The sequence below is a fragment of the Bombus terrestris genome, chromosome 3 (genome assembly GCF_910591885.1).
Source record: "Bombus terrestris chromosome 3, iyBomTerr1.2, whole genome shotgun sequence".
Classification (NCBI taxonomy): domain Eukaryota; kingdom Metazoa; phylum Arthropoda; class Insecta; order Hymenoptera; family Apidae; genus Bombus; species Bombus terrestris.
Window position 1 is genome coordinate 13,852,547 of NC_063271.1, and position 21,815 is coordinate 13,874,361.

At 30.0% G+C, this 21,815-nt stretch overlaps 1 protein-coding gene across 2 annotated transcripts in view; it reads right to left on the bottom strand.

Annotated features, from left to right (window-relative positions):
* LOC100647254 (neurotrimin) overlaps window positions 1–21,815 on the bottom strand; it is a 242,622-nt gene that overhangs the window by 17,964 nt on the left and 202,843 nt on the right. For both annotated transcript variants that reach the window (XM_048414658.1, XM_003394591.4), the window contains exons 4-6: window positions 21,630–21,788; window positions 9,102–9,230; window positions 8,862–8,999 (exon numbers count right to left, since the gene is read on the bottom strand). In XM_048414658.1, the coding sequence (XP_048270615.1) occupies window positions 8,862–8,999; window positions 9,102–9,230; window positions 21,630–21,788 (426 nt within the window). The remainder of the gene's footprint in view (window positions 1–8,861; window positions 9,000–9,101; window positions 9,231–21,629; window positions 21,789–21,815) is intronic.

Here is a 21,815-nt window from a genome sequence, read left to right on the forward strand (position 1 = left end):
ACAAGTATGAGTAGCAAACTGCAACAACTTTAATAGCTTTTTTAAGCTTTGATATTTCTGAATTGAAATTGATTTATTCTTCTTTGGCGAAGATACAAAACACATCGTAAAAGCATAAACTCATATGGATTGGATAGTATATAAATAGTAGTTATCCCAATAATTAAATTTCAACAAGATCATACTTAAAGGCGAATGAATAAAGTGTATATGATCGAGATAGAAAAAAATAATTAATTTTCAAAACAAGACCTTTTCATACTGGATATTTAAAGGGGCTTGGATCCAAACAAAGCCTTTTTATTTTATTTTAAATGTTTTAAATCCTGAACAACTTTACATACCAACAGTAGAGACTTGAAATTTATACCCGGCGGGTACAAGGATTCCTTTGTAAACTGATTCTAAAGGTGTGTCTCCACTACACCGATCGGTATTGTTCAAATCGATGAACGTCTCCACTGACAGCACAGAGGACTACATTCGTCTATCTATGCCCTACGCCGTGCCATAGTAAAATAAAAGTAAAACTAAAAACACAAACTCCTTGTGAGCCACTCGGTACGTTCGGTCCCCACTTCTCTACTACGCGCGTCAATATGGTTTTCTTTGAAACAGTTACGAATGTCTCTATATGTTCGGTTTTGTGGAGACGTACTGTGTACTGTATAAATATGTATCTACAATTTCATGATCACTTTACGATAATAGTATTAGCCATGTCATTATTTGAGGATAATTTGTTCTTAACAAAAAATGTTTTAGAGAAGAAAAATATTTTGAAGGGAGAAATAAAAGAGAAATTTCTGCTGTAATGTATAGTAAAATGTTGCATAAGGAATATCGAGTCGGAGAGAAAGGATTTTGTAATTAACAATTTGAGATCGTGCGAAAATCAGATGAGAGTGAAATCTAGGTATAGAGTGTAATGATCTGCGGTAAAGCAGAGAAGTATTTTCTTAGCTAGAGGGAAACTTCCTGAGAGATACAGGATGAGAAGAAGGAAAAGAGAGGAAGAAAACGACGGTGGAAAGGTAGAATGCATTTATGTAGTGGCTCTATCGACCGTTGCAAACGGAAGAAAAACTTTCGCCGGCTTTGAGTTTGGAAAGCAGATGAAAAAGTTTAACGACGTTGAACTGCGTTGCCGAGCATTACCACGCTAGACGTCCAATGGATTTTCGGATATAAAATTACTTTTATTCGGAAAATTATAGATACCAATATTTCCGTTCTTATCGTGTCTTCGTTTATTAGTAATGTACTCAACATGCTAATTACCGATACGGGATTTTAATTAATATTTTAACAACTTTTTAACATCCTATAAATTTTTAAAATCATATTAATACTGTAGATTATTTCTGGAGTAGTCATTTCAGTTATTAAATTTATTGGATCTGTCTAACTACCTATACCATTATCCTGAAAGAATAACAGTAAGTTCAATGAATAAAATTAAAATATTTATAATGAGTAATCAATTAAATGAATATGCGACAAGGATTTTTATTGTACAGAAATAAAGTTAAAAATGAACTTAAAAATTTGTAGCAAAAAAGATAATGTGGTAACGTTTTCATATTTCCAACTGGGTATTAAATACTGAAAATCGAAATATTGAAAATACCGATTTGGAAAGATCTAAAACACCTTTTTCATACCAAATATCTTGAGAAGAAGGTTAACCATCGGGAAATAGGGGAGCGACAAATATCTTAAATACGATGGACAAGGTATGTACATTTAAATTAAAATATCTAGTCCTTCGATGCCTAAAGGATACGAGACAATTACATAGCATAGAAGATAGCCGAGAAATTTGAAGGTACTTTTACGAGAGAGGTTCGTTAGCTGAAACTTTCGCTCAGGAATTAATAACACAGCAGACATCGTTTCCCTCGGTAAACCGCACGTTACGAGCGAAAAGAGCGGCGCAAAGAGCAGAAGTCATGACAATCACGAGTCATTAAAGTTGTATACACGGTTCAGCGAAGCTAGGTCCAGAAAACGTCTGGTTTGAGATAGTCGAGAAGGGTGCGAGTCATCGTGATGCGGAAAGAACGGATGAGTTAGGATAGCGCAATGCCAGAGAGAGGGGTGAAAGGATAGTAATGGCATTGGTAAGTAGCCCGGGGCACGCTACTCTCATACAGAGGTTACTTCAGCACCATCCGTATTTTAGTTTTGTCCGCGTGGTATGTATTCGTTGCTATCCAATAATCTAAGATTGCATCGTTGCGCGGGGAAACATTCAGTTAACGGGAAGTGGTAAAATTCAAGAATGAAAATCGTATTTTTCTCAATCATATTGAATTTTATCTACTTTTTCTTCCTTAGTTTATTTCTTTGTGTTTTATATTCGCCTCTCTTTCATTCTTGATTATATATTATATCACATAAATTTCCATTGGATTGAAAAATAAATAGGTTCGGTTAAACTCGATATGTTTCTTTATTTGATCGCACTTATTTATGTCACCCAATGTTTTATATAAAGACAGGATTTAGTCACAAATGCCTAAAAGTAAAAGTTTTCTGCATACAAATAATATTTCTTTAGATTCCAGGAAATGATAAATTTCATACAAATAATAAGTAATACATGTATGGCACGTGTTACTTCTAAAATTTATAGGAGTTTGGAATGGGTAGGACCACATATATTTCACATTTCTAACTTGCGAATAATGGTTTGTACGTGTACATTATTAGATCTGAGAGTAGAGCTGTGGCTAAAATTCCGATAGAAATTATATTATATATACATATATAAATATACCATTAGATTCACTTTCAACATTTCTTAATCATTGTGCAACGTACAACTATATACATATGTATATATGTAATCGAAATGATCGAATTTGATATGAAATAAGTATTATCAGATTTTTTATCATCAATTCGTTTCTCCTCTTTGAGTATTGAACGTTCGTATCAAATATAAACGATGATTCAATCGAAAAATGTTCTTTCTCACTTCGTTACACGTAAATTGTAACTGCAGAATTTTTATATATGGTCGTATATTTTTAAATGCGATATTTTGCCAACATCGCTCTCGTTTCAAATATATTATTGTTCAGCAAAAGATTATCGAGTTATTAAACTGTACCATATAATTCTTAGCGATCGAATGTTAACACTACATAAACAAAAGAAATTTATATAGTCAAATTTTGACTCGTCTGAGGATATCGTCACTTAAATTTGTATAAAATTCATTTTCTTTGTTATATTTTTCCATTAAAATTTGTATGTACTTCATTATGAAATCAATTCATCATCGACTAAATTTTGCGTATGTGATTGAACTCGAGACAGCGGACATATATATCATGTATCAAAACGCCCGGAAACATAATCTATCAATGGTTAAATATCTATGTTACTTTCAGTGACAATCGAATACATTTTTAGCGTTTTCTGATTCCTGTTTAATTCGACAAAAAAAAAAAAAAAGAAAAGGAAAAAAGGAGGTTTTCGCGATAGTGTGTTTTAGATGGTATTTTAATTGTAAATTGTCATACGTACAGTTATGTGTATTATAAATTTTATTTCTTGTCCAAAGAATTGTGTTAATATACTTCTGAAATAATTCTGTTAACCAAATTATGCGTATTTAGTTTTAGAGCAGCCTGTCTTGTTTAATATACGAGAATTATTGTGGTGTACTTAAAGTTGGACATAGATAAATTAAGAATAATAAAACTTTTAACACATTGTTAACATAACAACAACCAACATAAAAGGAACAAAGTAAACATTTTCATAGATATATACGTCTAAAGTTTAGAATATAGGAAAAACAATAATTTTTAAAATTTATTTTAAAATTTTAAAAGTTATTGAACTTTTTGTCTGTCTACTTATTAATATACATACACTATTATATCTTAATTCATGGCTGATGAATTATGTATGTACAGATTCAATATTTTTTTAAATAAGAGAAATAGAATATTTATACTTTTCAAAACTAGTATTTGAAATATCTTTATTCGTTACCAGTTGCAAATATATATGTGTTATTTCCTATTTGAGAATATTTAAAAACGATAGTCTTGTGTTTCTGTATAAAATTTATTAAATTTGAAATTTGAATTTGAAATTTTGAACCATTTCCGTAAAAGTGGCAATGCAAAGCTGACTCTTGCTCAAATGATATTTTTTTCCGTTTCTGTTTTTTCCCGTTGTTTCTCGTTTTCGTTCCAACACACTGACAATGAGAGACGAGCAGCGAACAAATACGAGACAAATAACGACGGGAAATGTTTGCAATACCTAATTCGCCTCATTCTCTAAGATCTGGATTTTAGCAGATCCAGGATCAAGTGAGGATTATTAAGCAAGTGTTACTATAGATGTTATCTGTCTATTTTCCCCGAATTTTAGTCTTTGCCTATTATAAAAATGAAAAATGAAGAAAGGTTGTATGGAAGCTATTACGATGATAGTTATTACTATTAGAGTAATTTTATCTATTTATTTATTTTACCTAATAATGAAGTATAAAAATACGAGAGTATATTTAATATCTGCTTGAACAGTTTCAGTGTATTGAATCCAGATTAATGAAGCTGAATATCAGATGGACATTAAATCGTAAAGCATGTCGTAGCTCGTAGCTGTTATATTGGGAGACCGCAGGGCATCGTGGAACTAACATTCAGAATAGAACATACGTAACGTGTCGTGATAACCTATTTGTAATTTTCAGTTTCTCTATTCCACCCAATGTAACTAGTAGAGATGAAACCAGTTAGGCTTATATGGTGATATAATGCAATTATCACCACGCCATACCGCGCAATTCATGACACCGAATGTTTAGCTATATCAAACAATACCTATGCATGCGCATATTACTAGATGATAGGTATTTTCGGATTAAATAGATTCATATTGTTTATACTGTAAATAATTTTTACGATTTCTTGTAATATTTAATAGTAAAATGAGAATAACAGTGTAATAATGATAAAGTGATACACGTTATATTTAAGATAATAATAATAAATCTGTAACATTTTATATTACTTGATGTTTAACCTATTTGTATTAATTAATTAATATTAATATAATCTAAATATAATATATTTGATTTAAATAGTGGTTATGAATAATACTAGGATAATGAATAAAATAAGCGTTACAAATGAAAGATGTACCTAAGTAAATACCGATACCCATCGAATCTAACGCATAAAATTAGTACCTATTCTATCTACATCATTAATCCTTAATGGTAAAACACCTTTCGTTGTGAGATTTTGTGCAAACAACATCTAAAATTAACCTAATTATTTGTGTGATTAGCAACCCTGTACATAAAGGTCATAGTGTCTGTATTGCTGGCTTTCTTACTATATCTGCATTACTGAGTCTAAAGCAATTAGACGCATTAACAGATCCGAGGATCCATTATTTCGTATAATTACCATACAAATATCGTGTCTCATTATCTGAAATAATTACGCGAACATGCACTCATGTGTACTCGACAGTGACAGCAGCACTAGGATGGTCCATGTTGAACGTTGTTTTTTCCTGCCGCTATGTTAGCGCAAACAACGTCAATGCGTTCAAACATTTACTATCACAATACAGGTATAAATAGCGAAACACTAACATCTCTGTTATGTTAAACTAATCTTTTATAAGAAATTTTGATAAGTTCAATATTGAAGCAGTAAATTATAAAGTAGTACAGTGATTAATGTGTTAATTAAGATATTAAAAATTGGATTGACTGGCTGACTTAGTAGTAACAAACATTCAAAATATGAGAAATTCATTTATGAGAGATATTCTTTGGGCGTTTATCTTATAAATACACCTAAATGTTCCTCTTTAAAATTTTATGGATGTACGGAGACGAAAATATTCTGCAAATTAAATATGTGTAATAATATTGTACTCGTATATTGGAGTAAAAGTAAAATAAATTATTGTTTAATTTATGTTTATATTAATTTAACGTAGAATGCTTCCGTGAAACCATGAAAATTTGTATTTATTTTAATTCTTTTATAGTTTCATACATATAAAATCAAATTCAGATAAATAATTTTGTGCTTTTATCAAAATTATATAAGTAATCTTTTTCGTAGGTCTAAAATAATTTATTAAACAAACTTAATTATTCAAATGTTTTGATAGAACAAATTTACTATGATATTAACGTATAGTTTTTGCTTTTGTATATTGCTGAAACAAAACGGTATCAAAGATTAATATTTATATCATATCATAGACAGTGTTGCTAATGTATAATTTCATAAAAAATTTTGGGATTGCTTAGATATACTGTTAGTGAAACAAATGCAAATTCGTCTAACAAGATTAAAATAACGTTGACCATCAATAATTTGATTTCGCATGCAAATAAAAATATACATGAAATAACGATAAAAGAATATAAATATTCAGAATTTTCGAATCGCTAGTTTAACAAGTTGCGTAAAATAGTATGCAAGTAGTGTGCACACACATGTATCTATGTAAAACAATAAAGCATTATGTAAATAATCCTCACGCGTGAAAAGTTTAGTACCAAACTCTCATTATTCGACGTAATTATGGGTCCATGCATTTCCCCGTATCCAACTGCGACGTTGTTAGACTGTCCCAGTAATGTACGGTACATATGTGTCGTGTACTGTGCGTACACTCGTTAATAAAACAACATTAACTAGTCAGTACGGTTCAATCGCTCTTCAGTGAATTAGCAGTCCAGGAATACAAGCACGTAAACGCGAAAGCATCCCTTCGTTTCGTTATCCCTGTTATTTTAATTTAATAATGTCGTATACGTCCACTCCGATTTAAGGCACCATTTTCTCTCCAATAAATACCACGAAGCTTGGAATCGAATCATCTGACAGTTGAAAACTGAAAATTATATAAATAGTACAGTAGAATCTTGATTATCCGAATTTTCTATTATCTGACTCCGTTATTCGAACGTTTCATTATCCGAACAGGAATTAGAAATTACGTTTCGCATGTAAACAATTTAGTCTTCTACAAAACTCTTTGTTAATGAACAATGATACTATTGTGCAAGCAATTAAATGTGAAGGATTGCTGTTATATGACGATAGTGAACTATATTGAAGACACTATACAGGAAGAAGTGGAAGATAGTTAATAGGAATCTAGTTAATGGGGCAGACGTAGAAGAAATTCTTTCTGCACTGAATAGAATTAGCAGGATTCGGTGATTGTTATAACGCCGACTTGATACAATAATATCAGTATGTTAAAACTTCAATTGTCCATGCTAGTAGCGTTATGTATGCCTCGAATAATGAATTGGAACATGTATAATAGTAATGATTACAGTCTTTAACATTTTGAAGCATTCGAGCCTTTAGAGATAGGGTTAAAACTGTACGAGGCACAAAAGGAATGTATATACTAACTTTAAGGAATTAAATCTGTTAAAAAAATATGATTTAAAAGATATGAAGATTTGGGACCTACAAATCGTTAATCAAAGTATATTTAATTTCAATATTTATTTATCAATATTTTTTTTATTAATAGTAATCTATATATTCTTACTGTATACATCGTATACTCTATGTGAATAACAGTGCGTTCTTCCAATATTAGTGAAACCAGTTTATGGTAATTTTTTCCATGTACATATCTCAGACTAAATGTTTTTATAACAATTTGAAATTGTATTCAACATACTAAAGGAAATTAATAGGAATGTAAACATATAACATGAAAATGCTGACTTTCATAAAATATTTAATAAAATTCAATTTATTTCCATTAAAATTTTTTATTGGCACTCATTCTTTTTAAGATAATATTTCAAAAGAACGTCATCTAAATGATCTTCAGAGTTAGGGCAAGCATTATTTATCCGATATGAATAATCTCAGAACAGGCTGTTTGATGTCCTATTACAAAGTTGTAACAAAGATATGTTATAACTTAAGAAACAATATTTTGGTCTTCAACAGAAAAGTATATGGAATAGGATATGTATAGACCACAGCGTGTATAGAATAAGCATCAATATGATTGATATGATGAATTATAAATCAAACCGTATTTTATCTAAATGTATTGTTAGGGATGATGAAAAATTGTTATAGGGTGTAATAGTGATTACCTTTATTGTCAATCTGTAATGATCAATTTAAATATTTCTTACAATTTTCTAGTAAAATTAGAAATGACCTATGTCTATATAATATCATTCTTTTATTTATATCTATAAAATATATTGATAGAATTTTTGTTAAGAAAAACTGGGGCACCCTGCATACGCGTAAGGTAATTTTCAGGATAGATATCTGTGTATTACATGAATTAAAAATAAGAAACATGATTGACAGTAACATTATTGGTTTACTTTACTTTACTTGCGTGTTATAACCAGAGATGACAAATGGACGTTGCGCGGAGATATTTTATGAAATATTATATTAGATATTGTATGAAATATTAGTTCAGCTAGGATGAAATGTCAATAAGAAAAGTGCGATTCATTTTATCTAAATGTAACAAGTTATTATGCTCCACACAAACGTATACAAATATAGTATCTGGCGAGTTTTATATAAATTTTGGAATGTTTATTCTTTTGGTTACTCAATTACAAAAAGCTATTAACTTCACTGAATTCATATAAATTCATATTTATTTATATGCGTTTATTTTGCATGGAGTAATTCAGAAAATTGAAAAGATATAATCAATACTAACGAATCCATTTAATCGATATTAATGAAGTATTATTATAATTTTTATATTTGTCTACGTAAATGTGTAAAAAAGTTTAATATAACTAAATGCATTCGAACTGCAATTCTATAATATTTAAGTCAAAATACCATTTTTTATAATTTCGTTGTTTTCCTTTGTCCAATAATTGATCGACTTTGGGAAAGCTTCCGAATTACACTCCAAAGTCATCCTTTGTCCCTCTTGTGCTCCGACCAATTGATTTTGAATTGAAATCATTGGACTAACTGCAAGTATAAATTAAATTTGTCTTACTGTAAAGAACATGTAATACTGTATACATAAAGTTATAAAATCATATACAAAATGCTATAAAAGAAGATACTCACACTGTACTGTAAGCATTATTCTTTTACTGACTGTAGGTGGTATACCATTTGAAGCGATGCACAGATATGCACCCATTTGCAATCGATTTATCTTAGTGATATTGAAAATAAATCCTTCCACAATTCTCACTGTAACAAAATCAAATGCTCATTAAAATCATTATAAGGAAATTTTTTATAAGACTAATTGATCACCATTGCGAGGTATATTTTAAATTGTTTTATCATAATAACGTAGTGAATTGATACTATTAGAAAGTACTTTTCTTGTGTACACACATCAAGATATTTCATTAGCTTGTATTCAAATAGTAAAATTTTAGAACGTTAACGATACATTGAAATGAAATACTTCATGTGCTTCAAAGTTGCAAAACCTTTGCGGAGTAAGAGAATGTTCAACTACGTTTCCCAATAATACACCCCTATAAACTTCTCTTTGCTACAACCGAATGGTTTTAATCAATTAAATACTAAACTCGAAGCTTTTGTAGCATCAGCGGCCAAATGGTTTTCACTACAGTATCGGATGAAAGTATTCGTACACCTTTTAAAATACAATAACTTTTTTGAAATTGGACTTTTTTAGTAGTTAGAAGGATTAGTTTACTAGATGACACGTAAAAAAATACACGCTAAAAATTTCATCGAAACCGGTTAAAGTTGCTATGAGTTACTGACGCAATGGTTAAAAGCGGTAAAAATTGCAGTTTTCCACGACTTTCGGCCTAAAATTTAAAAGCATGTCTCACTTATGCCAATTGGTAGGATCTCGAAGAAAAAAACTCAAATTGTTTGGGTTAATCTTAAAAAAACTATTGTGTTTTAAAAGGTGTACGAATACTTCCGTCCAATACCGTATACCCAAGCTGCAGTTTCGTACATTTTACGTTTAGACTATGTTTTTCTCTTTAGAAGTCACAGTAGACTCGTATAAAAAGCGAATCTGACTTCTTCTTTTTCCGTTTTTAAGTGCAATTATACATATACATACATAACTTTTTTCTACGTTTCGCTTTAGTTATATATTGCGGTGGAATATTACATGTTATATGGTGGTATTCATATACAAGATGTTTTTAATGAAAAAAATACTACAGAAACATAAAAAGAACTATTACTACTACAGTTATCGTTTGTGACAATGAATTTTGAACATGATCAATCTTTATACGACTTTTAAAGTCCATAAATGTTAATAACAATATATATCAAATATTAAATAATTGTCAAATAATTAATTCATTTATTTACGAGTAAGGGGGTCACTATGACTGAGTTTCATTATGTGTACTGATTGATGGATTCTTAAATTTTTATACATTTAAACACTTTGTTAACCACACCTTCGATGTAGACTGTTCATTTTATGTAATTTTAGAGTTAACAAATAAATCAAATGTATATGTAGATGTATTTATTGTCAGAAATTCTTTAACCTCAATAAAACTATATAAAACTTGTATAAACTATTATAAAATTTCATTTTATGTTTTCGAATAAATTTTGCGTAAAAAGTCATTTTATTGCTGGTTTTAGATCATTGCGTCCATGTCTTGTAAGTATACATATATTGTTTCACCAAACTTTATTAGCTAAAAATTTCAGTTATTTAGAGAAATGTGAAATCTCTCAGATAGAATTTTTCTACTCAGTATGATGTGTAAAATATTTGCCTTCAGGTTATTTTTTTCAAATTTTTCCTGTCTAGAGATGATTAATTATATTGTTATGTAAAATGATCAACTTAGTTCCCATAATATTTCAGATAATAATATAGTAACTTTTTTAACGTATAATAAACCGTTATTTCTTTTATCAATACTTTTGTATAAATACTTTTGCACTTGTAGCCCATGAGACTACTATGAAGTAAAACATGATATCACGTACTTGTACATGTTCATGTAGGCGTGTATTTATACATGTTATACATGTTATACACGTTACCGTGTACTTGTACATGTTATATATGTGATACATGTACTTATACGTTTTACTGGTTCTACTTTTTACATTACATTTACATATTTACATAGCTATGATAGTACTATATTCAAACATAATAGTTTCAAATTACAAAATGCCAATTTCCATGTTTACATATTATACAGAGATTCTCTGAAAATGCATATTTCTTATGTTTCTATTAGGTTTCCAATAATACCTATTTAAAAGAGCAATATATTTAGAAAATATTTAGAAGAATATAAATATAAAATAGTATCTAATAATAAGTCTTCGTTGCCATATTCTTCTTGTATGTTCTTACTTACCTGCGCTATCTATGCCACATTGTACAAAATTACAAAGCTATACTTTTAACTTTGAACTAATCGATTCAAAGTAAAGATATCTTCTCATTTTTTCTAGATTATCAAATATTACATTAATTAGTGTGTAATTAATGTAATTTATTTTTGCAATGTAACTAAAAATTAAACTCTTTATTTGACTAAAAGAAAAGTTATTGAAAATTAATTTTCTAATTACTCATTCTTGATCTTTAATACATGATTATATATCAGTTTTATTATTCAAATGTTATCATAATTTTTTCGTCGTGTTGAGCTTTATATACACTATTTTTGGAATAAAAGAAATATAAGTATGGCTGTAAATATAAGCACGAATTAGACAAATAAAATGATAGTATATGCACGTGTAACGTTTTCATTTGAACTTACTCGGTAAAATCTCAAAGTCGTTTCTCTCGAGGACGATGCCGCGTATAAAAAAATGTTGAGTCTAAAATTTTAGCTTATTTCTGCGTTAGAAACACAGCGTGAGGTATAAAAGAGGAAACTATATATTATATTCCGAAAATAGTTGGAAAAACGTTGGATTAAAATGCGTAGGCATACCATGGATAGAATTAGCATTCTAGAATTTCTCTCCGTCATTCTCTTTGAATACTAATTGACTAAATTGTAATTTGTCAGTAAATTATACAGTTGAAATGTCGTTGCAAAATTAAGCAATTTCAAATAGTTGGAAATAATTATTTCGATAATCATTAATAATAATTCATGAAGCAAATACTTCTTACGTTAAGTACTTTGTAAAGTTTCACACATAATTTACCTTACTGAAACCGTATTTATTCGTATTAACCTATACCTGTATATAGCTTGTTCATCGATTCATTTAGCAGGTCGGCAATCATTTATGAAACAGCAGCGTTGATTCCACATCGCAAGAAGTCCATAATAGCGTGGTCGAAATTAATGTTAACTGACCGAGTCGCTCTTTACTTCTACACCTTCGATACTGCGTCCGTTCCTGGCTTTTTGTTAGTCCGTTTAATCTGAGTAAGCATTCGATGCTATGAATGCATTCCTGGCGAATTGCATGGTGTACATAACGCTTGTCATGAATTTCTTGTTAATTGTAGTTTACTAGGAGAACGTCTGATTATATTCCGTTATAGCAAATATAATTTGATTATATTCTGGAGTAAACGTAGAGTATCGAATAAGAAGAATGAAAATGTTAAGTATCTCAAGACGTATGTTTTATAACACTATATTAATTATTTTTCGTCTTAATTAAAATGTCTTATTTATCATTCCGAAATATCCCAGAAAACTGAAATTCTATCATTTGGTTTGTGACATATTTATCTTTTCTCGTTTAATTAAAAATATTTAGTCATTATTCTACAACAGTCTGTTACTTAATATAACTTTACTTAAAAGATAAAAAACATGGGAAACTGAAGTAGCATCATTACAAATTTCTTCAGAAAATCCTCAGAGGTTTCCTAATTTTGAGAAATCACGACAATACGGATGATATGTTTTTACCCACAAATGCCGAAAGTACCAAAATAAAATTTATTATGAATTACGTATTTATATTCCACGGAAGTGGTGTTCTCGATCAAAAATAAGAGAATAAAATGAGTAACATAAAGTTTTGGAGGGTGCAAGAATATTTTTCAAATTTGTATATTCTAGAGATCTAATCGTAGAAAATGGTGTATGGTTTAATAACATGAACTTAAATCGAATAATTATGTGTTATTGTAATTATAAAGAGAGATTATAACAACGATTCATACACAGAATGTGTCTTATAACACGGATTGTATCGTGTGTATAAACATTTGTTTCACTTTGACAAATGAAATTTGAATTCTGTCTTAAGCCTCGTTTAAATTAATGCAAGTAACTCGAAACCCCTTTATGTATTTGGTTAACTTGAAATATCCTTTCATATTGTCACTCTTATCTTTATTTCATCAAGTCACTTGACTTCAAGCTTCAAGAAAGTTTGTCGGGTATCAACTATTTCCTCATTTGAAGGGAATAGCAGTTGTTATGTTATTCCGAGTTTCGTACTTCTTGACATTTAACTGCCTAAACCAAGTCGATTTCTTCTGAACTTTATATTCAGTCACATATACACTTTATATACATAAAATTTGTATTATATTCAGAATTATAATTAACATTATAATTAATATCTTACATACATATTGTACAACCAATACCTTTATTTTTCGTTACACATTTATTTGAAGCTACGTTACTTTAATTCAAACGACTTAAATTCGAGTAACCAGACTAATCTGGTGAAGCTGAGTCTAATGAACCACCTGACAGGCATCTTATGATTATACGTCAAAAAAGGATAATTATGCGCTCTTGAAATTCGATTCTATCCATGTCTCAAAGCGCTGATGTCGTAATTCGTAGTTTTCTCTGAATTGTTCATTGTGATTTTTCAATTAAGTTGTGCGAGAGAATAACTTCTTGCTTTCTAAATCAGAATTAATATTTTCAGAAATATAACTTCAATAATAAAGACTTCGCTGAATGGATGGAATAAGATTTTGATGTTTATTGACAGAGGTGTGATATGTGATATTATTATTTATCGCATGCACGTTTCCTGTTATTAGGCATAATATATTCTTATCGACGACAAAGAGCAAATGATATGCATCGACTGTTAAGTCCAAATTCATCAATATTTACGGAGAATGAAAGAAAGAAATTCTAAAATAATAAACAATGTCTTCCACCTACCACGCAAATTGTTTTTGTTTTTTATTTTTATTTTTGTAATGTGTGAAATATGACAATTCAGTGTCACTAATTTAAGTAGTAAATACGATTTTCGCTAAAAGCTTAATTTTTAAATATGTTTTTGTAAGAATATCATCCATTATTGTATTTATTTCTTGTCATTATATTATTATTACATGCATATAGTTGACAAATAATGGTAAATTACATCACAATATACACACACATACAATACATGCGTACACATTAGAATCACATAATTTTTACAGTCTTTAATACCAATTAGCTTCTTTACGTAGTCTGTTCATTAATCAGATGAATGTCTTCTGAAAAATAAAAATATACTCAATAGTGATTCAATTCTTACGACATGAATTGAAAATACGAAAAAGTTGTTAAAAAATAGCGGGAGCATAAAATACAAAGTAGAAGAAAGAGATAAAATTATAAAAGATGCAAAACTGCAACAGACTTGTAGAGGAAATTATTTCAAATTATGTATACTGCTCGTTAGAGGATTTCAGCTTCTATTTTTGGTACGGTAGTGTCAATGGCGAATACAGTAGTAACCGCACATAGAACATGGCCAGTCAGAGAACGTAAATCTCGCGGTGGAAAACTAAAAGGCGGTCACACTGGCCGTTCCCGGTTGAATTTTCGATTCGTTGAGCTCTAACTTTGTCTACCTAAGCGCTTAATCTCTGCGCGAAGCAATTTATGTTATTGAAACGCCTGTCGACTCTGCCCTCTGTAATCACTTGCATACGAGATAAACTGTAAACCACTGACCAGACCACTCAATATACTCTACATTCCTATTTTAATTAATTGCTTATAATCATTGATAGCTTATGTATTACTTACTGATAACTAGACTGTGTTACACACTATCAGGCTTTCCAGTTGACTGAAATGAACTGATTGTTCAAAATAAGTTGATTATTTTATCCTTTTGAAGCAAATAATTTTTGCTAGGAAGATAGCATCGTAAGCAACGAACCTTGTTTGCATATCTCATTATGCAGATTGTCATTATACATATGTACGTCAAACTCGAAGTAGAGAAGAGATACATATAACAAATAACCTTTGCAAATGTGAACAACAAAGGAAACAGTGGTATATATATATGTACATGTTTCACATCGACAGAAGTGATTTTATGACCCTTGTTGAGATCAATCATTTTCTGTTCTTCTCTGTGAGGATTATGAACTATTAAAATCTAGACTCCTCTTTTTTTACCACCCATATGTATGTAAAATTAATGAATATGTATTCTAGATTAATCACATAAAGATACAGTAATTTGATTTTCAAATTTTTCAATTTTAAATTCAATTCTATTCAGAGCTAGGTAAAAATAAAAGAATTTTGTATACTTTCTTTAAAGAATAAATTAGATTTTTCTAATGTTTCATTTGCGTCTTTCATAATGAAATTTTAAATAATTTCTGTAATTTTTATTTATACAGTTTTGTTTCATACAAGTTCTTAATTAAGTATCTTTTTGTCTAAATTAAACAGTAGATTTTGGACGCCAAATATTGAGATACAAACAATACATGTAGGATCGAAAATTTAACGGTTGTTGGAAAACTAAAAGAATTTACGAATGAGGTCAAGAACCATAAACAAGTTTTCCGAACCACAAAGAATCGCGCATTGCTGTGACATGTATTGACAAAACTTTATTTTCCGTTCGTATTTGCGCACAGTTTCCAGCAAATAGATTTGACCGTTTGTCTACGATTTTATTCACACATACGTGAATGCGAGCAAACCACTTTCCGCGAAAATGGAATCCAAAAAATAAAATACATAAAAGAGGAATAGAGAAGCTATCGAGAATGCATTCGAGAAAGTGAAGGCAAACAAGCAAGAAGAGCCGAATGATCAAAGTCGCAATTTAATTCGATTAAGGATTATTCATCAAAACCTTTTCTACTGCGTTTATGTTTTTTTTTTTTTTTTTTAGACGTTTTATTGTTATTTCAGAAGCACAAACATTGTTTCTCTAAAGATGTGCACAATATCCTATTTGCGATTACGTGTTTCAGATTGAATAAAAAAAGGAAACATAAAATATACCTACATTATTGTAATATTGTAATAAAATATACCTACTTTCTTGTATAATCAACAAACCGTAATCATTTGTTAAAAAATTTACTGCTAATATATATTAAAATTTGAAACATAATTCATCGATGTAACCACTGGTTTCAAAAATATCATTGCTGGAATTGCACAGTCTTTTTTTATTTCCAATAGCAGTAGAAACAATTTAGACGTTTAACCTAAGTGAAATATGTTCATTTCTGCAGCATTTTTGAACGCATATGTCCACCCGTTACCGTAAATATACGATGGACCAGACCAAACATTTTCGGAAGGAATTTGTCTGGGTGTTACAAAACCTAGCACACACGTGAAGGCATTTAAAATACAGGAGACATTTTTCTTGTAACTGGCTCGGCATTTCCAGTGGGAGAGAGAATGTATGCAGCAGTTCGATGCGGTCGAAAGACAAAGGAATGATAAATCGTTACTGTGTCTCGCGAATAAAGTCTTTGCAACTGGTCGTGTGCGAATCAGTACGTACGTATTACTTGGTATTATTGTGCGAAACGCGGCCTGTGTATTTCATTCTAACGTCATCGGCATGCCAACGTGCAGGTGCAGTGCAACGACAGGACCGTTGCATCACGCATCATAGTCGCTAAATAAGTTTGAAAGCCGCCGGTGATAAATTTTCATTGTACCTTCATCGTACGTCATATATTTCTTAGCCCTCTACCGTGTTCGTATAAATGTGTATCGGAAACATTTTTTCAAACGGCGTACGCTGTAAATATCGCAACATGAGCAAGTCAATAATTCATTGACCAAACAATTCGAGTATTCGAATGCAAGACAAGAGGTAATAGTTAAAATCTTATTGAGAAAACTTATAGACCGATGTTTCAAAATATTGAAGTACAATGTGAAAGCTATAGGTGAAAAACATACATAATAAGTAAAATTCAATATACTGTCAACCAACTTTACATTAAAGTCATCCTTTCATTTGATTTGAGGTTTAAACATGTATTTTTGCCACTTTCTTGAACATATATGAACTTATTGATAACATTAGTTATGCAGATTACTAGACTAACATCATATAATGCAAAATACCATAGATTCGTTACTTATTTTTGAAAGATTTATGTCTTCGAATCTATAAAAGAATTCTTTTTAGTTCAATGACATAAAAGTCAGGAAATCAGTAAAAAAATTTATTAGTTGACTTAAGTGAATTTTTTGTCCAGAATTAGATATTATTAATCCTATTGACATGGTTCTGGTATCTAACTGGATATTGCAAATATATTTTAATTCTACCATCTCCTAGGAAAATTCATCTTAAAAATTCGAAAATGTGTCAATATATTATATTCCTCAATTATTATTCTTCTACAATATACATATGTAGGTGACAATCTTTTGTATGCAGTTCTAGTTACATGTAAAAATTCATATAAACCAATTAATCAACCCAACAATAATACACAATGCACTTGATTGACTTTTAAAATTTGTTATGTTTGTTTGCAAATTTTATTTACATAAATTTGTATGCGATCAATGATCGATGATTCACTATTATACATCCCATGTATGTGCCATATCTATCTTTTTTTTCATTCATCTTCTTTTTTTGCCTCTTTCTGTCCATTTAAACAATTCCGAATCCGCTCTTCTACATTTTCGCCAAGTTTTTTCCCAAGATTACGTATTGATTTCGTATGGTAAAGACCACATTCAATCGGATGTTGTAACTGTTCAATGGCTGGAATCTGCTCAACGACTGAAATCTGTTCAACGACTGAAATCTGTTCAACGGCTGGAATTTGCTCACTTGAACTATAAACAGTTTTTTAGTTTTTTCTCTCAAAGGAAAAAAATCCGCTGCCGTAAGATCTCATGAGCAAGGAAGCCGCATGTGAAGAGCAAGTCTACATTCTATCCACAGTGATCCAAACTTTTCGTTTAAAAATTATTGATCCGGTCGGCTATGTGGAGCACCATCGTGCATAAAACAAATGAAGTGACGACTCTGCCGTGATATATTTTCATGTAATTCGCTTAGGAGACGTGAACATAAAAATTCCAAATATACTGTTGCACTTTTTATCGATGTAGGCCAATAATATGATTTTCGATAATTCCTGCTCATACGTTTATGGTGAATCGTCCTGGATTAAATTTTTTGAACATTGCACGTACATTTCTGTAAGTTTAAATCCTGACATTTTGTCGATTGAGGATGCTACAACTTGAAATACTGCTTTCATCCGTAAATGATACACTCCAAAATACACGCTCCAAAAAGTGTGCATCGCGTTGCAGCTTATGTAGCATCCAACGGCAAAAACTTCGTTGAGTGGTGTAGTCATTTGGTTGGAGTGCTTGAATGTGGTGAATTTTGTAAGGACGTAAGCCTTCTTCTCCAATTATGTGTCGCACAGTCAAGTGAGTGATTCTCATTCGACGATTTATTTTATGTAGATTTAATGGTGGATAACCACATGCAAAGGCCATTATTAACCTGATTTTCTTTACGTCAATTGGTGCGGAGTCGACTTGTATAGAGATGTCGCAATATTAAATCATGATCACCAAATTGTCAGCATAGCAGTTGAAAATCACATCGTCATTGGTAGCATCGTCGTGGTTTTTATACTTACTTTTTATACACCCCGTATATAAGTCAATAGCAGATTATTCTAATATAGTACATATTGTATGTATAATATGGTATTCGCTAATAACCCTCAGAGGTAGGTGTAACTTTAAATAAATGAAATGCCATGAAGAATTATAAGCTCACTCGTATTTTTAAATTTTTCGTAATACTAAAACAAAAATTGCCAAAATTGTTTGTATAATTTCATTGTATTATAATATAAAACAAAATTGAAGATATAAGAAACAAAAATTTTCTTTTTTGAAGTCTGGAAAAAATGAAAGTTTCTTTTAAAATCATGTTTTTAGCTGTGAAAAAATATAAACTCGATGTTAATTCTGTTACATTTCCATTTAATATTTCGTAAACTTCTTTTTATTTTTGTTTACTTCTATTAATTTGTTAAGTACACTACCCACTAACTTATTTTTTCTTTTAAGCTCAACGATATTTTCTTAGATAGGTGGCTTCTCCTGATCGTAGACTTTTCTTCCTTCCCCACAGGTTCTCGATTGGGTTCAGATCAATGTTCAATACTGGCCATGGTAATAATTCTATTTCGAAATCTTGAAACCACTTTTCTGTAGTGGCGATTGTATGAATAGGAGTATTGTAATGTTGAAAAATTGTCTTCTTGTCTTCTATTTCGCAGAAAGGCAATAATTCGTTATGTAACATCTGATATCTTACAGCGTTCAATTTATCCTACACAATAACAGTTTTACTTAACATATCAGCAATATCAAGCGTATAACAAGCATGGTTAATCATTTCTTAGAAATATTGAAGAATAAAAAAATATATTTTTAACATAAAATTAAATTATTCGTAATTTGAAAATAAGCCTCAAATGAGACATTGTACATGATCAGTCATTTTGTACATGAACTTTTTTTTATTATCTTGATATCTGGAATCACGCTTTATAAATATCGCCTATATCTTTTTAACCCTTTGTGTATGTATTGACAAGTTTTATGAATTTAAAAGTGAATAGTTAAAAGTACACGAAAAATTGAGACACAGTTATTTCATTGTGAAATGTACCAGTAACGTCCCATTTTTACTGAAAACAGCTTGCTAGATTTACATATTGCAGTCATTTATCGCTTTTTACGAGTTACACTCTGTCTATCAATTGATTTTAGAAAATTGTATAATAATCGCACAAAATGTGATAGGTACCTAATTATATCCGAATAAGATACACTTCCTCAAATTTGTATTTAAAGAAAGAAAACAATATTTATATTCGATAAGGTAAATTGTTTCGTATTACAACGAAGTTACTGTGGATGTAAACAAATTTCTATTTGCAAGTAGGTAGTAAAATCAACATTTGATTTAAGTTACTACATTTTATTAAATTTGTTTTATAAAATTGTGTAATGTTAAATGTTAATGTAAAATAATGTTAAATTTTACAAATCAATATACACACATGTATATAAAGAAAATTTTAATTATTCTTATACTCGCATAAATGTAGACAAATTTTGTGAAATTTTCTAGACTTAGTACTACATTTGGCATGTTGCAAGAAAATTATACTAAAGCAGTATATGCACAAGATTGTAATTATTTTGTATAATTTGAAATATATAACTGATTAATTTTTTCATCTATTATCTTATTGGTAAACTACAAACGACAAAGAGTTTAAATCTAACACTCTGCGAAGTGCACTTGATGCACTTTTCTTGTAAAAGTTTCCCATGTGAAAACATAGTAGTGCAAGATCTAATCTCAGAAAGGAAAGAATTGCACCTCCCAGATCCATCAATCTTCAAGGATAATGTTCATTTAACCATCGTCACACTTGTCTTCCGTAATGTTTCAGGTATCTATCGTTTAATTGTATCCTCGCCCACATACACATTCATCAGTAAGAGAAGAATGAAACACTTAAGAATAATTGACAAATCATCTCTTAGGATGATAATTTGAAAAAAACTTATTTCAAAAATAGTTCTAATGGTGAGGTGCTTACATATTATGTTAGAATTGTTAAATTGTGGAAAGATATTTAATGAATATCATTTATTTAGATTTATGTTTAATTACTTGTAGTTGGATCTAACATTAATAAACATTTAAACATTTGATGAATTAGGTCAAAAAATTGATATTTTTGTTTTATTTTCAAAGTTATGTTATGTTTGAAGAACATTTCTCTACTGTTAATTATTTACTTCTAGCCATAGGATGAAATACTTTGCTAAGCTTAAGCTGAAACAAGGAATACATCTGCTTAATTCAACTTTCATGTTTATCTATAACGAATATCTGAAACTTCATAAAGCTTATGTAAACTTTTAGAGTGTGATTAGATAAATGTTTTAATTACTATTATATCCCCGCATTGAAGAGACATAATCATCTAACTCTGCAAGATTAGGTTTCATTGGTCTTTAATTATTACCTTTTTATCTATACTAACTAATATTAACTATTGTTTTTATCAGTACTTATTAATTGTATATGGTTGCCAGATGATAAGATCAAAGGCTAAAAAATTAGTTTAAAGAGGTTCATACAAGATATATTTTGTTTGTAATAATTTGGAAGCATCCAAACACATATGGACGATTTTACTTGAACTATATTAATGTTAGTCTAACAAAAATAGATTTTTAATATTTAAAATTCAGTATGGAATTTATATTATATTAAGTAAAAAATAATAGATTAGATTTGACGCCCTTTCGTTAGGTGTAAGGTTAGGTTTCAACACCTGATGTAGATTTCAACATTATCCCTTACCTTCTTCGCCATTTCCAAGGAGTATAGTTTCCCCATCTTCTCGTCTCCATGTAATATTTGGAGTTGGAGATCCTTTAGCAGCGCAACGTAATGTCACGTTGCTCCCTTCTCTGACTATCATATCCGTACTTGTCATATAGTCTAAAATATCGGGCGGAACTGAAAAGAGAAAAATTACAAATTACA